The sequence below is a fragment of the Anomaloglossus baeobatrachus genome, chromosome 7, assembly GCF_048569485.1.
Source record: "Anomaloglossus baeobatrachus isolate aAnoBae1 chromosome 7, aAnoBae1.hap1, whole genome shotgun sequence".
Lineage (NCBI taxonomy): Eukaryota > Metazoa > Chordata > Amphibia > Anura > Aromobatidae > Anomaloglossus > Anomaloglossus baeobatrachus.
The window spans coordinates 115,904,089-115,922,253 of record NC_134359.1 but is presented as its reverse complement, the minus strand read 5'-3'; the positions used below and the strand labels follow the sequence as shown (position 1 = coordinate 115,922,253).

General features: G+C 43.6%; 1 protein-coding gene across 1 annotated transcript in view; it reads right to left on the bottom strand.

The window, feature by feature from the left end:
• The window catches only part of CDK15 (cyclin dependent kinase 15), a 379,934-nt gene extending 364,113 nt beyond the window's left edge, over positions 1-15,821 (bottom strand). The window contains exons 1-2 of the mRNA XM_075317605.1: positions 15,673-15,821; positions 578-609 (exon numbers count right to left, since the gene is read on the bottom strand). Coding sequence (XP_075173720.1) covers positions 578-609; positions 15,673-15,799 — 159 coding nt within the window. The 5' untranslated portion in view covers positions 15,800-15,821. The remainder of the gene's footprint in view (positions 1-577; positions 610-15,672) is intronic.
• Positions 15,822-18,165: the final 2,344 nt, after the last annotated feature.

Sequence of the window (18,165 nt, the reverse complement as noted above, 5' to 3'; positions counted from 1 at the left end):
TGGACCAGACAAAAAAAGGCCCCTGTGCAAGAACAATATATGGGCTCTTTGCAACCCAATAACCTGCTTTGGAGGTAGAAATGGCCCCCTACCCTCCTGGGTCCCTGTGCGGCTGCACAGGCTACACCAATGATATGTCCGCCCCTGTACAATCATGTATAGTAGCTATATTAACATATTTACAACATGATGTAATATTTGATTTATGCTTGTCTTGTGTGAGTCCTTTTTGTATACGGGTACAGTATATGTATATCATGCTATTGTATAACACACAGAACCATCTTTTAAAATTTTAAAAAGATACAGGCAATCCATAAAAGAAATTCAAACGATATACATAGGCTTTGTCACACTGAGGTTTTTGTCAATTGCTGTAAAAACCATCGAAACCTTAACGGACTTCCCTGATAGGTTACCGAGTGGATTCTATGATAGATCTCGCCAGGGCTTTTATCAATGGACGCCATGATACCAGCAAGAACAAAACCTAATCCATCCTAGGGGTCTACCTGAATCCAACCGAAACGCCCCAAATATTGCTTGTTTATCGTGACTGACATCATATTATCCTTACCTCTTCATAGCCTGTATGTTTTTGTTTCAAACCTATAACAAAAAAATAAAAATTTCTTAATTACATAATGTTCCATTCCAACGTATTAAACAGAGTCGTATCTATCACAATTGCTTTAATGAAAAACATATAATCCAGAAGAGCTAACGAGCGATACTTTGTGATGTGGACGCGTTTCCACAATGTACTTTACATTCCATCTTCCTTTTACATAACTGTAGTATTATTGTGGTTGTCATGGGAATAGCACTGAGAATAGCAGAGCCGGGGAGAGACAGAAGGCTTATTTGTCTTGTCAGGAGTACGGCTCTTATAATAGATTTCCACTGATCGTTCAATTCAATTTATGCAAAGCATTTTACCCACAATGTGCATTAAAGCTGTAATCCCATATAATTGGCCCGAAAACAACATTTAGCTAAAAGATTAATTGCCTTGGAGGGTTTTTCAAACACTGTGGCAATGCTAAAAACTACTTTTTGGATTGTTTTATGTCTCTGGACAAGAAGTAGCATCTTTATTCCCTACGATAACATTTTTCTATATTTACATTAAATCTTTTTTTCCATGTCAGGACCAGTTTACATTATACATAGGCACAGATTTAGGCTGCAGTCACTTATCCGTGTGCGGTCTGATTTTTGTAATGAACAGCACACTCACACATAGAGTTTCATTGATTCGTATAGACAAAAATTAGGGAAAAGGGGAGGGAGAGCTCACCGCTAATTCAGCAGATCCACAGGTGCACGGACCAGGCTTGGCAACCATATAAACAGAGAAGAAAGGAAAAGTCCAGCACCAAATATTCTTTAAAAAAATCGTGACTTCTTCTTTATTGAAACATCGCATACACATTATTAAAAACATGTGCATATCCATAATGTGGACCCTACAGACCTCCTGAGTCACTGGGTTGTGGGCGGAGTTTCAACGCTCATCACAGCCCAGCATCGCTCCTGCTCACAGCGCTCTGCAGTGAAGGAGGGAGCAGGGAGACACTGGGCTGTGATGAGCGGTGAAACGTCCCCCCAAGGCCCAGTCACTCAGGAAGACTGGGGCTGCCACGGTGATGTCGGGTCAACTGGAAGTTGACCCGACATCACCGGATCTCAGGGGTCACAGAGCCCAGAGGGGGTTACTTGATGGGGATGAGCTGATGATGCTCAGAGGCAGAACGTACTACACAAGGTATTTGAGAAAAGCCTTTCCTATGAGTTTTACAGGCCACTAATGCTGAGTAGTGAACCACCCCTTTAACACTGAATTAAAAGGTTATTTTTCCTTAAATATTTCCTTAATGCTTATCATACACAGAGCCAAAAGTATTAGACTGGTGGAGTGATGCCCCGTCAATAGAGCAGACTGGAAGACAAAGAACTATTCTGTTGATCTGAGGTCAAATAAAACATGAAAATTTACACCTGAGCTGGGAGGAAAATTACACAGGGCATATCAAGCAGGTAGTAAGCCAGTAAGTCCTTAGCCTCATAGGAAAAAAGAACAAACGTCTTGGATAATCTCATTAAAAGGAATCTGTCAGCAGGTTTTTGCTATGTAATCTGAAGACAGCATTAAATATGCACTGAAACACAGAGTTCAATGATGTGTCATTTATTACCCTGCATCATGTGGTTTATTTATAGTGAAAGTTTTATCACCTAGGATTAACATTGCCAGACTACATCAATCTGACCACGCCTCCTTTTCCTCTGATTAGCACCTCTTTGTCTATATACTCTTTGTATATACAGAGCCTTGTGTGGGTGGGGGCAGCATTTCATCTCTGCTGCATTGCTAAATCTAAAAGCTATGACAGTGTCACAACTGCTGAACCCAGTAAACTAAGTGATACATCATTGGATTAAGAGTCTCTTTGCCTACATTATGCTGCTCTCAGATGAACTAAACAAAAACCTGGTAACATTCCTTTTAAAGCACCACTCCAGTGTTTTCTTTTTAGCACTGGAGTGGTTAGTGTTTCTAATCATAGGTCCCTGACCCTAGTAGTATGCTTATCCACCAGCGTCTTCACCTTATATCGGCACTGTTTTGGTCCTGCTGCGCCATCTTACGACCACAACTTCTGACTACTGGAAGTCAGACATAACGGTCACAAGCTCTCAATGCAAGTCTATGAGAGCCAGATTGAGTCTCTCATAGACTTGCATTTTAAAGTGATCTCTGGTACGCTCCATGAAACATTGGAAATATACGAAAGATCACAAACTGCTAAAGACCAACTGAAGTGCTGGCGACAGAAGGTGAAGACGGCAGCAGAGAAATGTAAGACTAAGTGCAGGGAAGTTAAATCAGAATCACCACTCCAACAGTAAAAAAAAATATGCTGGAGTAGTGCTTTAGTACAATTGTTCCTCTGTCCTCATACAGAATCATGTTATTGGCAGTATATCCCCTTCTCACCCTCCAGTGTCTACAGCTAAAAATATCAATGTACAATATAATGAACAGCAAGGTCAAATACGTTCTCCAAACAATAATTCTGGATCTAGATGCTGATACACCCCAATAAAACCCAATAATAAATAAGAAGATATTATAAATACAATCAACATGTAATAAAACAACATCAATGGAACCCTACAAGTAGTGAACAATTCACAATCCATATGAAATTGTGCTGTGAACCTCCAAGGAGTGAACATTTCAATGGGAAATGAGAAAAAAATGTGATACAAAAATAAAGAAAAAACTGAACCCTAATGTGTCATCATCTCCAACGGAGGGTCAACAATAGTCATTAAAGCATATGTGAAATAACCATATTCAGAAAAGAGGAGGTGGGAGGGGAGCCCAATGTGTATCGCTGCACACTGAGGCTTCATCAGGAGCTATAAGTATGTAGGACAGAATGTGTATTTTTTATATACACCCAATAGGATATAAGGAGATAAAATATGAAAAGGAAGGCATTTTATGTATTTTGATTATTTTTATGTGGCATAAATCATCCAATCTCCCAACAAACAGGTTCTTTCTCATCAATCAATGGTAATGCACCATGACCTTACTATGCTTATTATATCATTATTTCTCTTGGGAAACAATAAAGATTATATATATGTTTGTATGACTTGATCTATATTTTATTTGAGGAAATGTCATTCAACACTCAGGGACTCCGGTTAGTATACATGTCCGAAAATGCTCTTGGCGTACACTCAACATATTAGTGGACTATAGAGTGTGGCTTCGGCATATGTCTGGCTGCATCAGGAAACTTTCATTTTCAACTGCATTGGAAAGAGTAGTTCACTGCACACTTTCCATATAGTTTAATAAGTCAATAGCGTATAGTTGAACACAACCAGGCTTATAGTCTGGCATATACATATATACTGAACACACTGTGAACAGAGCTGAACAGTTGGTACCAAATTTAATTTCTTTTGTTGTTTTTTTTCCTTTGGATTTTTTTATTTTTGATAATTTTAAGACCCATTTTGTACTTAACGTATAGTAATACTGTAACATACCTGCAGCTTTCTCTGGGGCAAACTGGTTGCTGTCTTTTTGTAAAGTGTAGTCTGCTGTTATTTACAGCAATAAATGTATGTTAGATATGCTTGTTTTAAAATCAGGAAGAAATGGACATAATCCGCACTGCTGGCAATCCAAAGGTATAAAACAAGCAAAGTGTGGATGACATTGTTTATTACAGTCTACGCATTTCAAACCCTCTGGTTTCTTCAAGAGGATAAAAACCACTGTTATTTACTGCAACAAATGTTAGGTACATATGCTATTTTAGAATATAAAAAAGAAAAGCTGAAACCAATCTATGTGGCTTACAGTTTCATCCTTTTTTTTTCATTTATAAATATTTTAAAATATTTTAAAATATATAAATTTGGGGTAAAATAAGCAGAAAATGTATTTTGGTTTTAAAAAAAATAGCATTGTGTGAACATTGCCCTACTATTCTGCCATGATTGTTTATTAAACAAATAATTATTTAACACAAATGCATTGAACATTAATTACATTGTCTACTTGTCATATCCAATTGTGTCAAACATAGAGATCTAGAGAGTAAAGTGGGTTTTACACGCTACGATATCGTTAATGAATTATCGTCGGGGTCACAGTGTTTGTGACGCACATCCGGCGTCATTAACGATATCGCAGCGTGTGACACTTATGAGCGACCTTAAACGATCGCAAAAGCAGCCAAAATCGTTTGCCGCGGAGAGGTCGTCCTGAAACATAAAATCGTTTTCTTCTTATTAATGATGTTGTTCCTCGTTCCTGCGGCAGCACACATCGATATGTGTGACACCGCAGGCGCGATGAACATCTCCTTACCTGCCTCCATCGGCAATGCGGAAGGAAGGAGGTGGGCGGGATGTTACATCCCGCTCATCTCCGCCCCTCGGCTTCTATTGGACGTCTGCCGTGTGACGTCGCGGTGACGCCGAACTAACCGCCCCCTTAGAAAGGAGGCGGTTTACCGGCCAGAGCAACATCGCAGAGGAGGTATGTGCATGTGACGCTGCCGTAGCGATAATGTTCGCTACCGCAACGATCACAACATATCGCACATACGACGGGGGCGGGTACTATTGCGCTCGACATCGCTAGCAATTGCTAGCGATGTCGCAGCGTGTAAAGTCCGCTTTAGGCTAAGGACACACGACAAGTAAAAAAGAGTGAGTGGAATGTGATAAAAAATCGCTTCCTCCCGCACCCAGATTACGCTATGGGGTTTTCTCAGCTCTAATCGGACGGAGAAAACAATCGCAGCATGCTGTGTGTGGAATCCGATTCATTTTCACTAGCACCCATAGAAGTCTATGGGTGCGAGAGAAACATCACACTGCACTCGCGTTACACAGGAGTACAGTGTGATATATGCATCAGCTGATAATGGAGGAGATGGGGAGATTAGTCCCTCCCTCTCCTCCGATCGCACCACTGCAGCACAGTATAATGACACTCAGTTTACACTCGCAGCAGAGATGGAGCCGAGGGTCATTAGCATAACGCATCCGATGCTCTGACATCGAATGCTGAATGCCCGTGTGTCCTTAGCCTAATAAGTTTTTGGATACAGATGCACCTTTGGCATTTAGTTCAACTGATAGATAATGGTCTTTGTACTTTCCTGGTTGGAAAAGTACCACATTTTTCAGATTATGACGCACTTTTCCTCCCAAAAATTTGAGAGGAAAGTGAGGGATGCGTCTTATAATCTAAATGTAGCTTACCAGGGATGGAGAGGGGTTGCAGGAGACTGGGGGAATGCTGCGGCTGTGCAAGGGCTGCGGTGGTTGGGCTGGTGCTACGGCAGCTGTGCAGGTACTGTGGTGGCTGTGCGGGCTCTGTGGCGGCTGTGCAGTGTTTGCGGTGGCAGTGCTGGTACTGTGGTGCCTGTGCGGGTGCTGTGGTTACTGTGCCAGGTCTGCGGTGGCTGGTGCTGCGGCTGCTGCCGTTGCTGGTGCTTGGAAAGCTGAGTGGGGTCTGCGGCGGCTGTGCAGGTGCTGTGGTGACTGTGCTGGGGCTGGTACAGCTGTGTGGCGGCTGGTGCTAGGGCGGCTGTGCAGTGGCTGGTGCTGGGGCTGCAGCGGCTGGGCTGGTGCTCCGGGGCAGGCGGTGAGGACTTCAAATAATGGCGCCTGGAGTCGGCACGTGTGTAAATGGAGCTCTCGGGATCTAGATCTCATCTGCACACGCGCCGTCTCCGGCCCATTGATCTCGCAGTAACGGACTTAAGGAAAATGGCACCCGGAGGTGGCGCTTACGCAAATGAGATCTCGACTGGCCATTGAGCCGAGAGCTTAATATGAGCTGACTCCAGGTGCCATTTCTTTGAGGCCCTCATCGCCCGCTGCCGCCGCCGCAGCCCAAGCCCCAGCACAGCTTCCCCAGCACTAGCACAGCTGCCCCTGCTGCAGCCCCAACACAGCTGCCCCAGCACTAGCACAGATGACAGCTTCTGGGACACCCACCGCCCCTGCCTCCTGTGACCCTGCTCCACCACTGCTACCGCCCCCTCCGGTAAGACACCACCAGATTATAAAATGAACCCCATTTTTTTCACCCTTTTTTGCTCTGAATTTGGGGTGCGTCTTATAATCTGGTGCATCTTATAAACCGAAAAATACAGTAATATTAAGAATGATAATGAACAACCTAGGAACTAAATAACGCAGCGTTTCAGATTAACTATCCTTTATTGGTGAGTTTTAATGTCTGCATATTTGTAGAGTTTTTGTGTTACTCATCAGTTAAAAAATCTCAAATCTAAACTGACAAAACTTACAAAAAGAAGAACTGTCTGTGGGAAAAGATAATCTTATCTAGGCATTAGTCTTAAGAAAGAATATACGTTAATATCTACTGTTGAAATTAGAAGAAAAGAGACACAAAAAAGTTGGAACATTCATCATGAGTGACATACACAGTGGATTTTTGCAGGTACAAAATCTGCTGCATATTATTGTACCTGCAATGTGGGTGACATTTTATGAAATCTCATCCACAGATGTCAGAGAACACGAGAAACATAAGTTGACCAGCGCTGACGATTTCATAAATGCAGTGGTATAACTAGCGATGAACCCCCAGCGCAGCCAATCAACAAGCTTTATTGCATGCAGAAGATGAATGTACGATGTTGCGAACAATAAAGATTTTTAGCCTGGGATGGGACAAATAACTATGGGCCTTCCCAGCTTGATACTGCCAGCCCTGCTTTACCTTTGCTGCTTATCAAAAATAGGGTGGAGCCCCTGCTGTTTTTTTATATTATTCATTTAAATAATTTTCAAAAACGGCATTGAATTCCCTCTCTTTTTGATAACCAGCCAAGGTAAAGCTGACAGCTGAGGGTTGCAAATGTAGCTGTCTGTTTTACCTGCGTTGGTTATCAAAAATAAGTGGAAGCCCATGTAATTTTTTTTATTTATTCCATATCCACATGTTTTCAGGGCAATTGCCCCATTTTGCTTTCTTCTCTAGCCCTCTAGTCCTTAATACAACCATTTTCAGCCATTTTACAACATCAAAAGTCCACATTGAGTTCTTTGGGGTTCGGGTCCGAGTCAAGTTTGGGTCAGGTCCTGAACCGAACTGTTAACTAAAGTGCGGCTGAACCTGGAGAATCCGAACTTCCACAGGTCTGCTCATCTCTATTCTCGTAGGTAAGTCATAGTGTGACGCCCTTGACTATTCAGGTCGTCACAGGGTTCTGCACAATCTCTCTCTCCCTGTGCATGGCTCAAACCCCCATGGTTCTGGGAAACTAACCTGCAGTACTGCCTTCACCAGCATTCACAGATCCTAGATACACTTTGCACCACATCTGTCAGGCACCCCAGTGGGCTGCTTAAGCAGGAAAAGGGCCGCCCACCCAGGGGTCATACAGGGAAGTGTGAGGTGTCAGTTCAGTCGAGTAGTAACCCTCAAGCTGTGAGGAGCTCTGAGGAAGCTGGGAGTTGTAGCTCCCAGGGGAGAAGCAGACTTTGTTGCAGACGGTGGTCTGGACCTAGAGGAGTCCGACCCCCGGTCGCAGGGGATTGAGGCTAGGTGCCTGGAACCCGTCAAGGAGGACAGTCAGCAGCCTGGTCCTATCACCGGTCCAGGAACGAAGGCACGTCGGGGTACACGGACCCTAGGTTGGGGAGAAGCTTCAGGTGACTCGGCAATTAACCTGCAGAGGACAGGGCCTTTATGGACTGTTGCCACGAAGCTCAGAGATCGGGGGCACTAGCGCAACGAGGGAGATAGGGCTTTTCTACCAAGCGGCCCACTGAAATCCCAAGCGTGAGCTCCTGAGAGCATGCTCCTTCACTTAGCCACAGTGGGGAGCAGGGCCCGGAAAGCTCCAAGCTACCAGGCCACAACGGACAATCTAAATTGTGTGCCAGGAGGCAGGTTACAGACCACCAGACAGTGCTGCATGGGACGGGTCCCGGACGAGCTCACCTCAAGAGACAGTGGCAGTCAGAGACTTGGTTTACCCTGTTGTTAGCGTCTGCTTCATGGCTGAGTGAGTATCCGACTGACCCCTGCACTGCACCCCCGCATCACCATCCAGAGTCCCAGGGCCTACCCCTACCCGTGGAGGGTAACGTCATCTTGCTTCCCCACTCCATCACCCCGGGTACTCCCAATGGCAGTGGCGGTACTCCCAATTACCGGACACCACGGGTGGCATCACAAACTATATCTACCCCCTGTAAATAATCCCCTTTTTCATTTGAGTATGGCCCCTAGCCCCTAGGTCTGGAGACCCTCGAGCCACGAGCAATCAGTACCCCCGGATCCGAGCAGTTCAATCCGCTGCAGGGGCGGCACAGTAGCTTGGTGATCCTTGCTTTCAGTGACATGTCTGACGTGATATGTTCCAAAATTGATTTATTTGATCTTTTGCCATCTATGGTATTGATAACGTTCTCCTCCAGCACTACATTTTCAAGGCGTTGATCCTTTTTCTGTCTTATTTCTTCATTCAGGTTTTGCATCCCACAATATAGATGAAAAATTGTGGGTTTTTGTCATGATTTTTATTTGCTTGTTCATATTCAAGCTATTTCACAACTTGTCAATAGAGCTGAATTGCTCACACTATACTCATATAATACAGGGCACCATAAGCAGTAGCCTGCTTTCTGAAGGTTTTTAAAATACCACTAGTGCTAGTTTCTAACAAGTATAATTTGAGCAAACTTTCTGCACTTGTATTACAGATGAAAATTTTAGACCAATGATCCTAACTAGCTTTGCAACCCTGGAGCCCTGGGTTCAAATCCCACCAAGGACAACATCTGCAAGGAGTTTGTATGTTCTCCCCATATTTGCATGCCCTTCCTCCGTGTCCCCTGGTTTCTACCCATACTTCATAGACATATTGATAGGGAATGTAGATTATGAGCCCCAAAGTGGACACTGGTGATAATGTCTGTAAAGCACTGGAGAATTAAAGGCGCCATATAGGTAGAATAAAAAAATAACTAATATCACAATTCTATATTAGACCAAAGGCAGGGTCTTCATTTGCATCAATGCAACGAGTCATACTAATCCTAAACCTTTCACTATATTGTTTTAGCAACCTCTGTAGTAACAGGATGCATTTACAATTGCCGCATTATACTAAAATGAATTTACAGTAATAGGATTACATTAGGAAATTGCTCCAATAATGTTTCTCATTAAATCATAATTTTTGCATACAAATAAAAGGCTAAATTAAGGCTTTGAAAGCTAAACTTGTTCCAAAATGAGTTACATAACTTCTGGTATAAATATTTATTTTGATATCTATGATGAATACTGTTTGCTATAGAATCCAAACATGTAAACTGGTGCAGTATACTGAAATTACAGCATGTGTGGGCAGAAGATGTAGGGGAACACTGCTGGGACAAGTGGCAAAACTAGAGTCCGATGGGTCCCAGTGAAAAATATGGACCTGGTCCGCCACCTGCATGTTGGTCAGATGTATGAGCTCTTATAGCGTTCTAGGTCCTATAAAGACATGAGTGTTTGCACACATGTAATAATGTCCCCCATGCTGGTCCCTTTATTTAATGTCTCACATCCTGGGCCCATTCCTGTATTAATGTCCTCCATCCTGGGACCTTTACTGGTATAATATCCTCCATCATGTGCCCATTTCTATAAGGATGTCCTGGGCCCCTTAAATTAATAATGTCCAACATGTTGGACCCCTTACTATAATATTCCCTATCCTTGATCACTTTATTTAATAATGTCCATGATCCTGGCCCCGTCATATAATAATGTCCCCCAAACTGGGCCAATTCCTGGTATAAAGTTCTCCATCCTGAGACCCTTCCAGTAATAATGTCCATTGTCCTTTCTATAATAATGTGACCCATCCTGGGCATCTTCAAGTAATAATATCCCCTGTTCTCCTTCAACACATTTCTCCACTCCCACTACTTGCATCGTACTCCTCTATAGCCAGTGCAGAAGCCGTCAGCTGACTTTGGTTCACCCACTACAGTTAGCAAATGGCGTCACTGCCATGCACCACTTGTGGAAGGCATGCCGACGTCAGCTGGCAGCCTCTGATTGGCTGACAGTGTGTATTGTGGTGCAGGGAGACACGGGGTCCCTGGGCTGCAAAAGATTTCAGCTGAATATGTGTCCAAGGGTATAAATCCAACTGAAATATGTGCTGGCATCGATGGGCCCCCCTCCAGTAGAGACCCCATAGCATGCTCAGCAACCATGATCATTACACCCCTGGGTGGGATTACTAGAGTTAATCATTTAAACATGACCTTTAATTGGATTTTTTCTAATTCAAAGTTTTTATTAAAGGGGTTGTCGAGGTTTTTCAAGACAGTCTGTAGGTGCTCTGTGTGACTGCATAGTTGTTGATCCTCACATTGTGTTGCACCCGCGCTGTGAGGATTCTCTGGTTTTGGCTGCAAGAACGAGTAGTCATGTGGCTGCAAGTATAAGATAAGTATACTCCAATCCTTATTCTGAGTAGATGTGTGTGGCATCGCTCAATACAAGTGACCTGAGTGAGGCTGCACATGTCTGGTTCGAAATGGGGTCAGGAATATGCAGATTGCATACTTGAAGTTACATGACTGCGCGGTCTCACCACTGCCACCAGAGACTCCTTACAGCACCCACTGCTCCTGATGTGAGGGTTCACAAATCTGCAGTGTAAGACAGTAATGCGGACTGTCATGATAAAGCTGGACAACCCTTTTATGACATATAAAATAACATAAAATAACTGTATAATTCAAAAAGAGATTGCACACTATACATAAAATTCTATATAATGTATAAACCGCAATTGTTAACATTAATAAACTTATAACATAAAAACATGAAAGAGTTAAAAAAGAAAAAGATGAAATTTAACCCCTCCAAGACCTATGACGTACTGGTACGTAACAGCTCATGTTCCCTGCTTTGATATGGGCTCACACGCAGAGCCCACATCTTTCCTTGCACATGTCGGTTCATCTGATCAGTCGACATGTGCATTTAACAAGCACGGGTGGAACGGAAATCCACCTGTGCCTGTTACCAGTTAAATTCAGCTGTTAATTGCTGATACAAGATTTAACACTCACCAGCGGGGAGCGCATCATTCCCCGCTCCCAACGGCAGGCCTTTGACGTGATAGTAGGGGGCTGATGGATTGTCATGACAGCAAGGGTTCAGCTGATAACCCCCTGTCACTGTCATGACGTAATGTGTTTCCCTGAAAAATAAGCCCTACCCCGAAAATAAGCCATAGCAGGAATATTCGGCCTTTTTTAGTGAATAGAATAAATATAAGCCCTAACCTGAAAATAAGACCTAGTTGCAATTCAATAATGTAGTGTCCATGCAGCTAAAAAATGTAAAGAATACAGCAGAACACTTCATTAAGGAAAGCAAACACTCCAAAAGAGAGAAGATAATCGCACTCACCAGATCCCAAACAGCTATAGCTGGAAGGTGCTGACGGTGAATCAGCTCTCCCACAGCAATTTGTGTCACTGCCAGGTCCCTCGCCGTTCTGCTCACACACACATCGGGTCCAGGATCCCTTCGCTCTCACACACATACATCTGATCATAGCAACATCACACACATTAGGTGATACCATACTACTTCCGACCCACAGGGAGATCTGGGACGCTGTGGAACATGAGGACCTGCAGTGGAACACATCAATGACCTGTGGAGGAATCCTCCTTCATGTGTTACACCATAGGTCCTCGATGGTCCTAGGTACACCTGCGACCAGAAGTAGTATGGTATCAGCGGTTGTGTGTGTGATGTTACTGCAATCGGATGTGTGTATGTGATGGTACTGTGATCAGGTGTGGTGTGAGAGCAAAGGGATGTGTTCCGCTGTGGAACATACGAGGACCTGCTGGGAGCACCCGCTGTGGATCACAGGAGGACCTGAGAGTGATGCAAATGTCCGGGGTCTGGTAAGTGCGATTTTCCTGGGGTTGGGGTGTAAATTTAACCCCAACACGTGTTTCCCCAAAAATGAGCCCTACCCTAAAAATAAGCCGTAGCACATATTTCCCATTTTTTGGGGAAATACGGTAGCTCCTGTGAGCTCCAGCATTCACAGGAGATCAGCATTTATGCTTTTCAGAGGAAGCATCACTCTATACAGCACAAGTGATCAGAACATTTCAGCTTCAAGCCCCCTAAAAGGACTAGTAAAAACAATTAAAGTGAAAAAAAAAAGTTTTTAAAACTATGAGAAAAAAAAACAAAACAAAAGTTCCTATCACCCCCCTATGCCCCATTGAATATAATACAAAGAAACAACAACATATATTTAGTATCGCCACCTTCAGAAATTCCCAAACTATTGAATTATAAAATAAATTAATTTGATCAGTAAAGGCATAACAAGAAAAAATTTAAACACTAAAATTACGTGTTTTTTTTTATTGCTGCAACATTGCAATAAAATGCAATTAGAGGCGATCAAAACATTGCATCTATTCAAAAATAGTACAATTAAAAACATCAGCTCAAGACGCAAAAAATAAGCCATCACTAAGCCCTAGATCCCAAAAAATGATAACAGTACAGGTCTTGGAAAATGGCGCCAAGAGCACAATTCTTTTTTCTGAGAAATTTCAGATTTTTTATTCATCATTTAAATAAAAAAGCTCTACATGTTTGGTATCTACAAACTCGTACTGACCTGGGTAATAACATTACCAGGTCAGCTTTACCTTAAAGTGAACATGTTAAGTATAAATGAAACAAAAACCATTGTGGAATTGCACTTTTTTTGCAATTTAACTTGCAATGTTTTTTCTTATTTTTCAGTACAGTATGTAACAGAATGGATGGTGTCATTCAAAAGTACAACTCATTCCGCAATAAAACAAGCCCTCATATGGGTATATTGACACAAAAATAAAAAAAGTTATGTCGCTTGGAAGAAAAGGAGGGGGACAAAAAAAAACAGAAAATTCGCGGGATGGTGTTGGGGTTAAACTGAATACCTAATCCAGCTGGTGCTACTCCAGTGATTTATATTTTTTCTGTGCTCCTTCATTATAAAGTTATGTCCTCTGAAGTAATTATGCAAATTTACTCTTAAACTAAGTGGGCGTATACCACAGAACATCTGCATGGGCAAGGCAGAGGAGAAGGGAAGTTCTGTGTGGGCAAGGCTGTGATTAAATTGGCCAGCCTCAGAGGAGCAGGGAAGTTCTGTGTGGGCATGGCTGTGATTAAATTGGCCATCCTCAAAGGAGCAGGGAAGTTCTGTGTGGGAGTGGCTGTGATTAAATTGGCCAGCCTCAGAGGAGCAGGGAAGTTCTGTGTGATTGTGGCTTTGATTAAATTGGCCAGACTCAGAGAAGCAGGGAAGTTCTGTGTGGGCATGGCTGTGATTAAATTGGCCATCCTCAGAGAAGCAGGGAAGGTCTGTGTGGGCATGGCAGTGATTAAATTGGCCATCCTCAGAGGAGCAGGGAAGGTCTGTGTGGGCATGGCTGTGATTAAATTGGCCATCCTCAAAGGAGCAGGGAAGTTCTGTGTGGGCATGGCTGTGATTAAATTGGCCAGCCTCAGAGGAGCAGGGAAGTTCTGTGTGGGCATGGCTGTGATTAAATTGGCCAGCCTCAGAGGAGCAGGGAAGTTCTGTGTGATTGTGGCTGTGATTAAATTGGCCAGCCTCAGAGAAGCAGGGAAGTTCTGTGTGGGAGTGGCTGTGATTAAATTGGCCAGACTCAGAGAAGCAGGGAAGTTCTGTGTGGGAGTGGCTGTGATTAAATTGGCCAGCCTCAAAGGAGCAGGGAAGTTCTGTGTGGGAGTGGCTGTGATTAAATTGGCCAGCCTCAGAGAAGCAGGGAAGTTCTGTGTGGGAGTGGCTGTGATTAAATTGGCCAGCCTCAGAGAAGCAGGGAAGTTCTGTGTGGGAGTGGCTGTGATTAAATTGGCCAGCCTCAGAGAAGCAGGGAAGTTCTGTGTGGGAGTGGCTGTGATTAAATTGGCCAGCCTCAGAGAAGCAGGGAAGTTCTGTGTGGGAGTGGCTGTGATTAAATTGGCCAGCCTCAAAGGAGCAGGGAAGTTCTGTGTGGGAGTGGCTGTGATTAAATTGGCCAGCCTCAGAGGAGCAGGAAAGTTTTGTATTGGTGTGACTGTGATTAAATTGGCCAGCCTCAGAGGAGCAAGGTAGTTCTGTGGTAAGCGCCCACTTTGTTGAAGGGAATATTTGCATCATTAAGACCACGAGTCATAACTTTGTTACAAAGGGGCACAAAAAAAAGAAAAACTGTTTCAAAATCAGTGGAGCAGCGGCAACTGGAGGAGATATTCAGTTTCAATGAAAAAAATCCAATGAAAGGTCATTTTTAATGTGTTTATAAATAAGGTAAAGATCATATAACAGTTCGGAGTCTTGGGACAGTTGAATGGACACGCGATACATGTGAAATAAAGGTCTACTCTTACACAAGCAATGTTTGTCATATCCGAGACCTACACACTGTGTGGCCCTGAGTTATTATGGATGAACACACAAGCCTGTCACCTCAAGGAACCCTGGAGACAAAAATTCAGTTTGGCAGCTTCTTCCCAGCCCCTCGAGGACTTTAATTCAATTGCACAGAAGCATCACACGTTTTTTTATGCCGGAGCAGGGACCCTGTTACAGCATGGCTGATTCATCATGGATCTTATTATGAAGCTCACACATATCTTTATCTTGTAATAATCACTAATGACCTTTAGCTGAATCGCACTGGATATTGCCGTTAGTACATCAACAAATGAGTAAGATCAAGATAGCGAAGATCGCGAATGTCTGCAATATCCTCACCCAATTATGCCAAAGTAGATTTACACCCCCTGTTGTTTATGTCCTTATCTGTGCTCCCAGGCCTGCAGCATATCTGTATGGGATGCATTAAAGGGGCTTGTGTAAAGGGTTAACCCTAGGAATGGTGGATACCCGTGCCTCACCCTAGTAGTAGTACTCCACTGCACACCTGCCTTGTTCCACCAGCCGTGCACGGCTGCATAGAATGGAAATGTAAAAGGATCATTGTTTTCTGCAAGGAGTAATAACCTATTGAAATCCTAAGGCTGAGGAAAGAGGCACTTACCCAGGCGACAAAAGGCCTCTGTGGCTGCTTGCCTTATGTTCTGCATGATGGACACAGAGCGAGAGAGAAGAGAGGAAACGGGGAGAGAAAGAGAGAGATCGAAAGAGAGGCAGGCTGCTGTGTTCATCACTGCGCTAGCTGTGGTATACATAGACTTGGAAAGGATAGTGGCAGTATATGGGCACGGAAGGGAGGAAAGAGATGCACATTGCATTGATTGCAGATACCGTATCATTTATTTATCATCTATTTGCCCACAAATAACATAGCACATCTTTACATGCTTCGGTAATTATTAGCTATAGGACATCAGCCGGTGTCTATGAGATGTCCCCTCATTAATTGTATGTACCGAGGCTTATTGAAGATGGTATACTTTACAATATTCAATATACACAGTGAATATTGTATAAGTGAAGTCTGATAATGTAAAGGTCAGAAGAACTAATATAGTGTAACGACTTGAGGCCTCGTGTCGTGAGTGTGCCACGTCCTGATGTCACCTCTGGGGGACCTGGGGTCAGGAATTCTCAGCATTTAATAGATTGCAGGCTTTCTGACTGTTATCACGCTGATGTACTTGCCCTTCTAGCTGAAGGGGTTAAGAACCCTTTCCATGCTGGCCGAGAATTCTCTTAGCCTTCAGCTGCAGTCTATCTTTCCCTTCTGCTATATCTACCTGCCTCTGGCTTTACTCCATGCCGGATATAGTTCTTACTATAACTGACCACGTTAAAGGAGCTTGTCTCAGCAGAGCTGAGGTGTTTGTTTCAATTGTAACAGTGAAGCTTCCTACTGGAGAAGATTTGAAATTCATTTCTATTTGTTTCCCTGCCTGTTTTGTCTGTGTGTTACACTTGTACTCCTGCCCATTTACTCCCTTGGGGTGAGGGGGGACATTAGGTTTTATCTAAGAGACCCAGGCATTTCCACCTTTAGGGGTAATCCAGGGAACAGAGATAGCATAAAGACTCCTAGCTTGAGGGACAATGGAGGAGCACACTTGTCTGTTCTTCCTATCATCACTCACCTTTCTATTCTGCATAGATAAGGTCTATTAAGCCCAGCTTTGGACTCTACATTCTGAATTTAAAGCGTACCTGTCATTTCAGGTAACCTCAGAAATTACTGTTGTGTGTAAATATAAGGGATAACACTATTTGTGGTCATTACATGACTTGTATCCTGCATTTTTCGCCATGTTTCCTCTCTTCAGGCTCTGTGTCTAATTTTTCAGTTATTTCTGAGCTGGTGGGTGAAGACTACCTACTAAAGCTACATGAAATATCCCTGCTCTTCTGTATCTATGTAGCCCATGTTAAGAGCAGCATGGAGGATAGTATACAACAGAACCGAGCAGTGGAGCTATGAATCCAGCATTGAAGTGAGATAAACCCTTAAGGCCCCGTTACACGCAACGACGGATCTAACGATATATTGTCGGGGTCACGGATTCCGTGACGCACATCCGGCATCGTTAGCGACGTCGTTGCCTGTGACAGCAAGGAACGACCGTTAACGATGGAAAATACTCACCTTATTGTCCATCGTTGACACGTCGTTCCGTTTTAAAAAATCGTTGATTGTAGAGGATGGAAGTTGTTCGTCGTTCCCGAGGCAGCAAACATCGCTATGTGTGACACCTCGGGAACGATGAACTGCAGCTTACCTGCGGCCGCCGGCAATGCGGAAGGAAAGAGATGGGCTGGATGTTACGTCCCGCTCATCTCATTCCCTCCACTTCTATTGGGCGGCCGCTTAGTGGCGCCGCTGTGACGCCGCACTAACCGCCCCCTTAGAAAGGAGGTGGTTCACCGGCAACAGCGACGTCGCTAGGCAGGTAAGTCCGTGTGACGGCTCCAAACGATTTTGTGCGCCATGGTCAGCGATTTGCCCGTGACGCACAAACGACGGGGGCGGGTGCTTTCACCAGTGATATCGCTAGCAATATCGCTGCGTGTAACACCCCCTTTAGTAGAAAGCAGCAACACATTTATCGTTCACTCTTCTTCTTACTTTGCTCCTCATTCCTCTTCGTTTTTCTCTCTCCATACACTTCAATGAGCAGGTGTAATCTGATCCCTCAATGTACTGATAGTTCATCTTGTTTTGACTAATACAGATTTGAGCTGTTTCAGATTAGGTGGTGAGTTTGGCAGGCAGCATGGAAGGGGATAAGTGGCTCATAAGTGGAGAAATAAGCAGATTAAGTGGAGAAATAAGCAGATGTATTACAAAGATTCTAATATTCAGTTTTACTAATAGTGTTAGAAAAATGTATCATTTAAAATAAGTATGCATTAAATTTGATGTATACAGTTTAATGTGAATGCATGAGAATCTGTGCTCCAATTTACTGAGACTGACGCTTCATACGGTATACCAGTCTTAAAGGAAACCTGTCACCAGATTTGTTTTCTAAACCAATACTAGCACCTTAAGCGGTTCCTGTGCTGCATTCTATAAAGGTGCATGTTGTCCCCTGACTCCTCC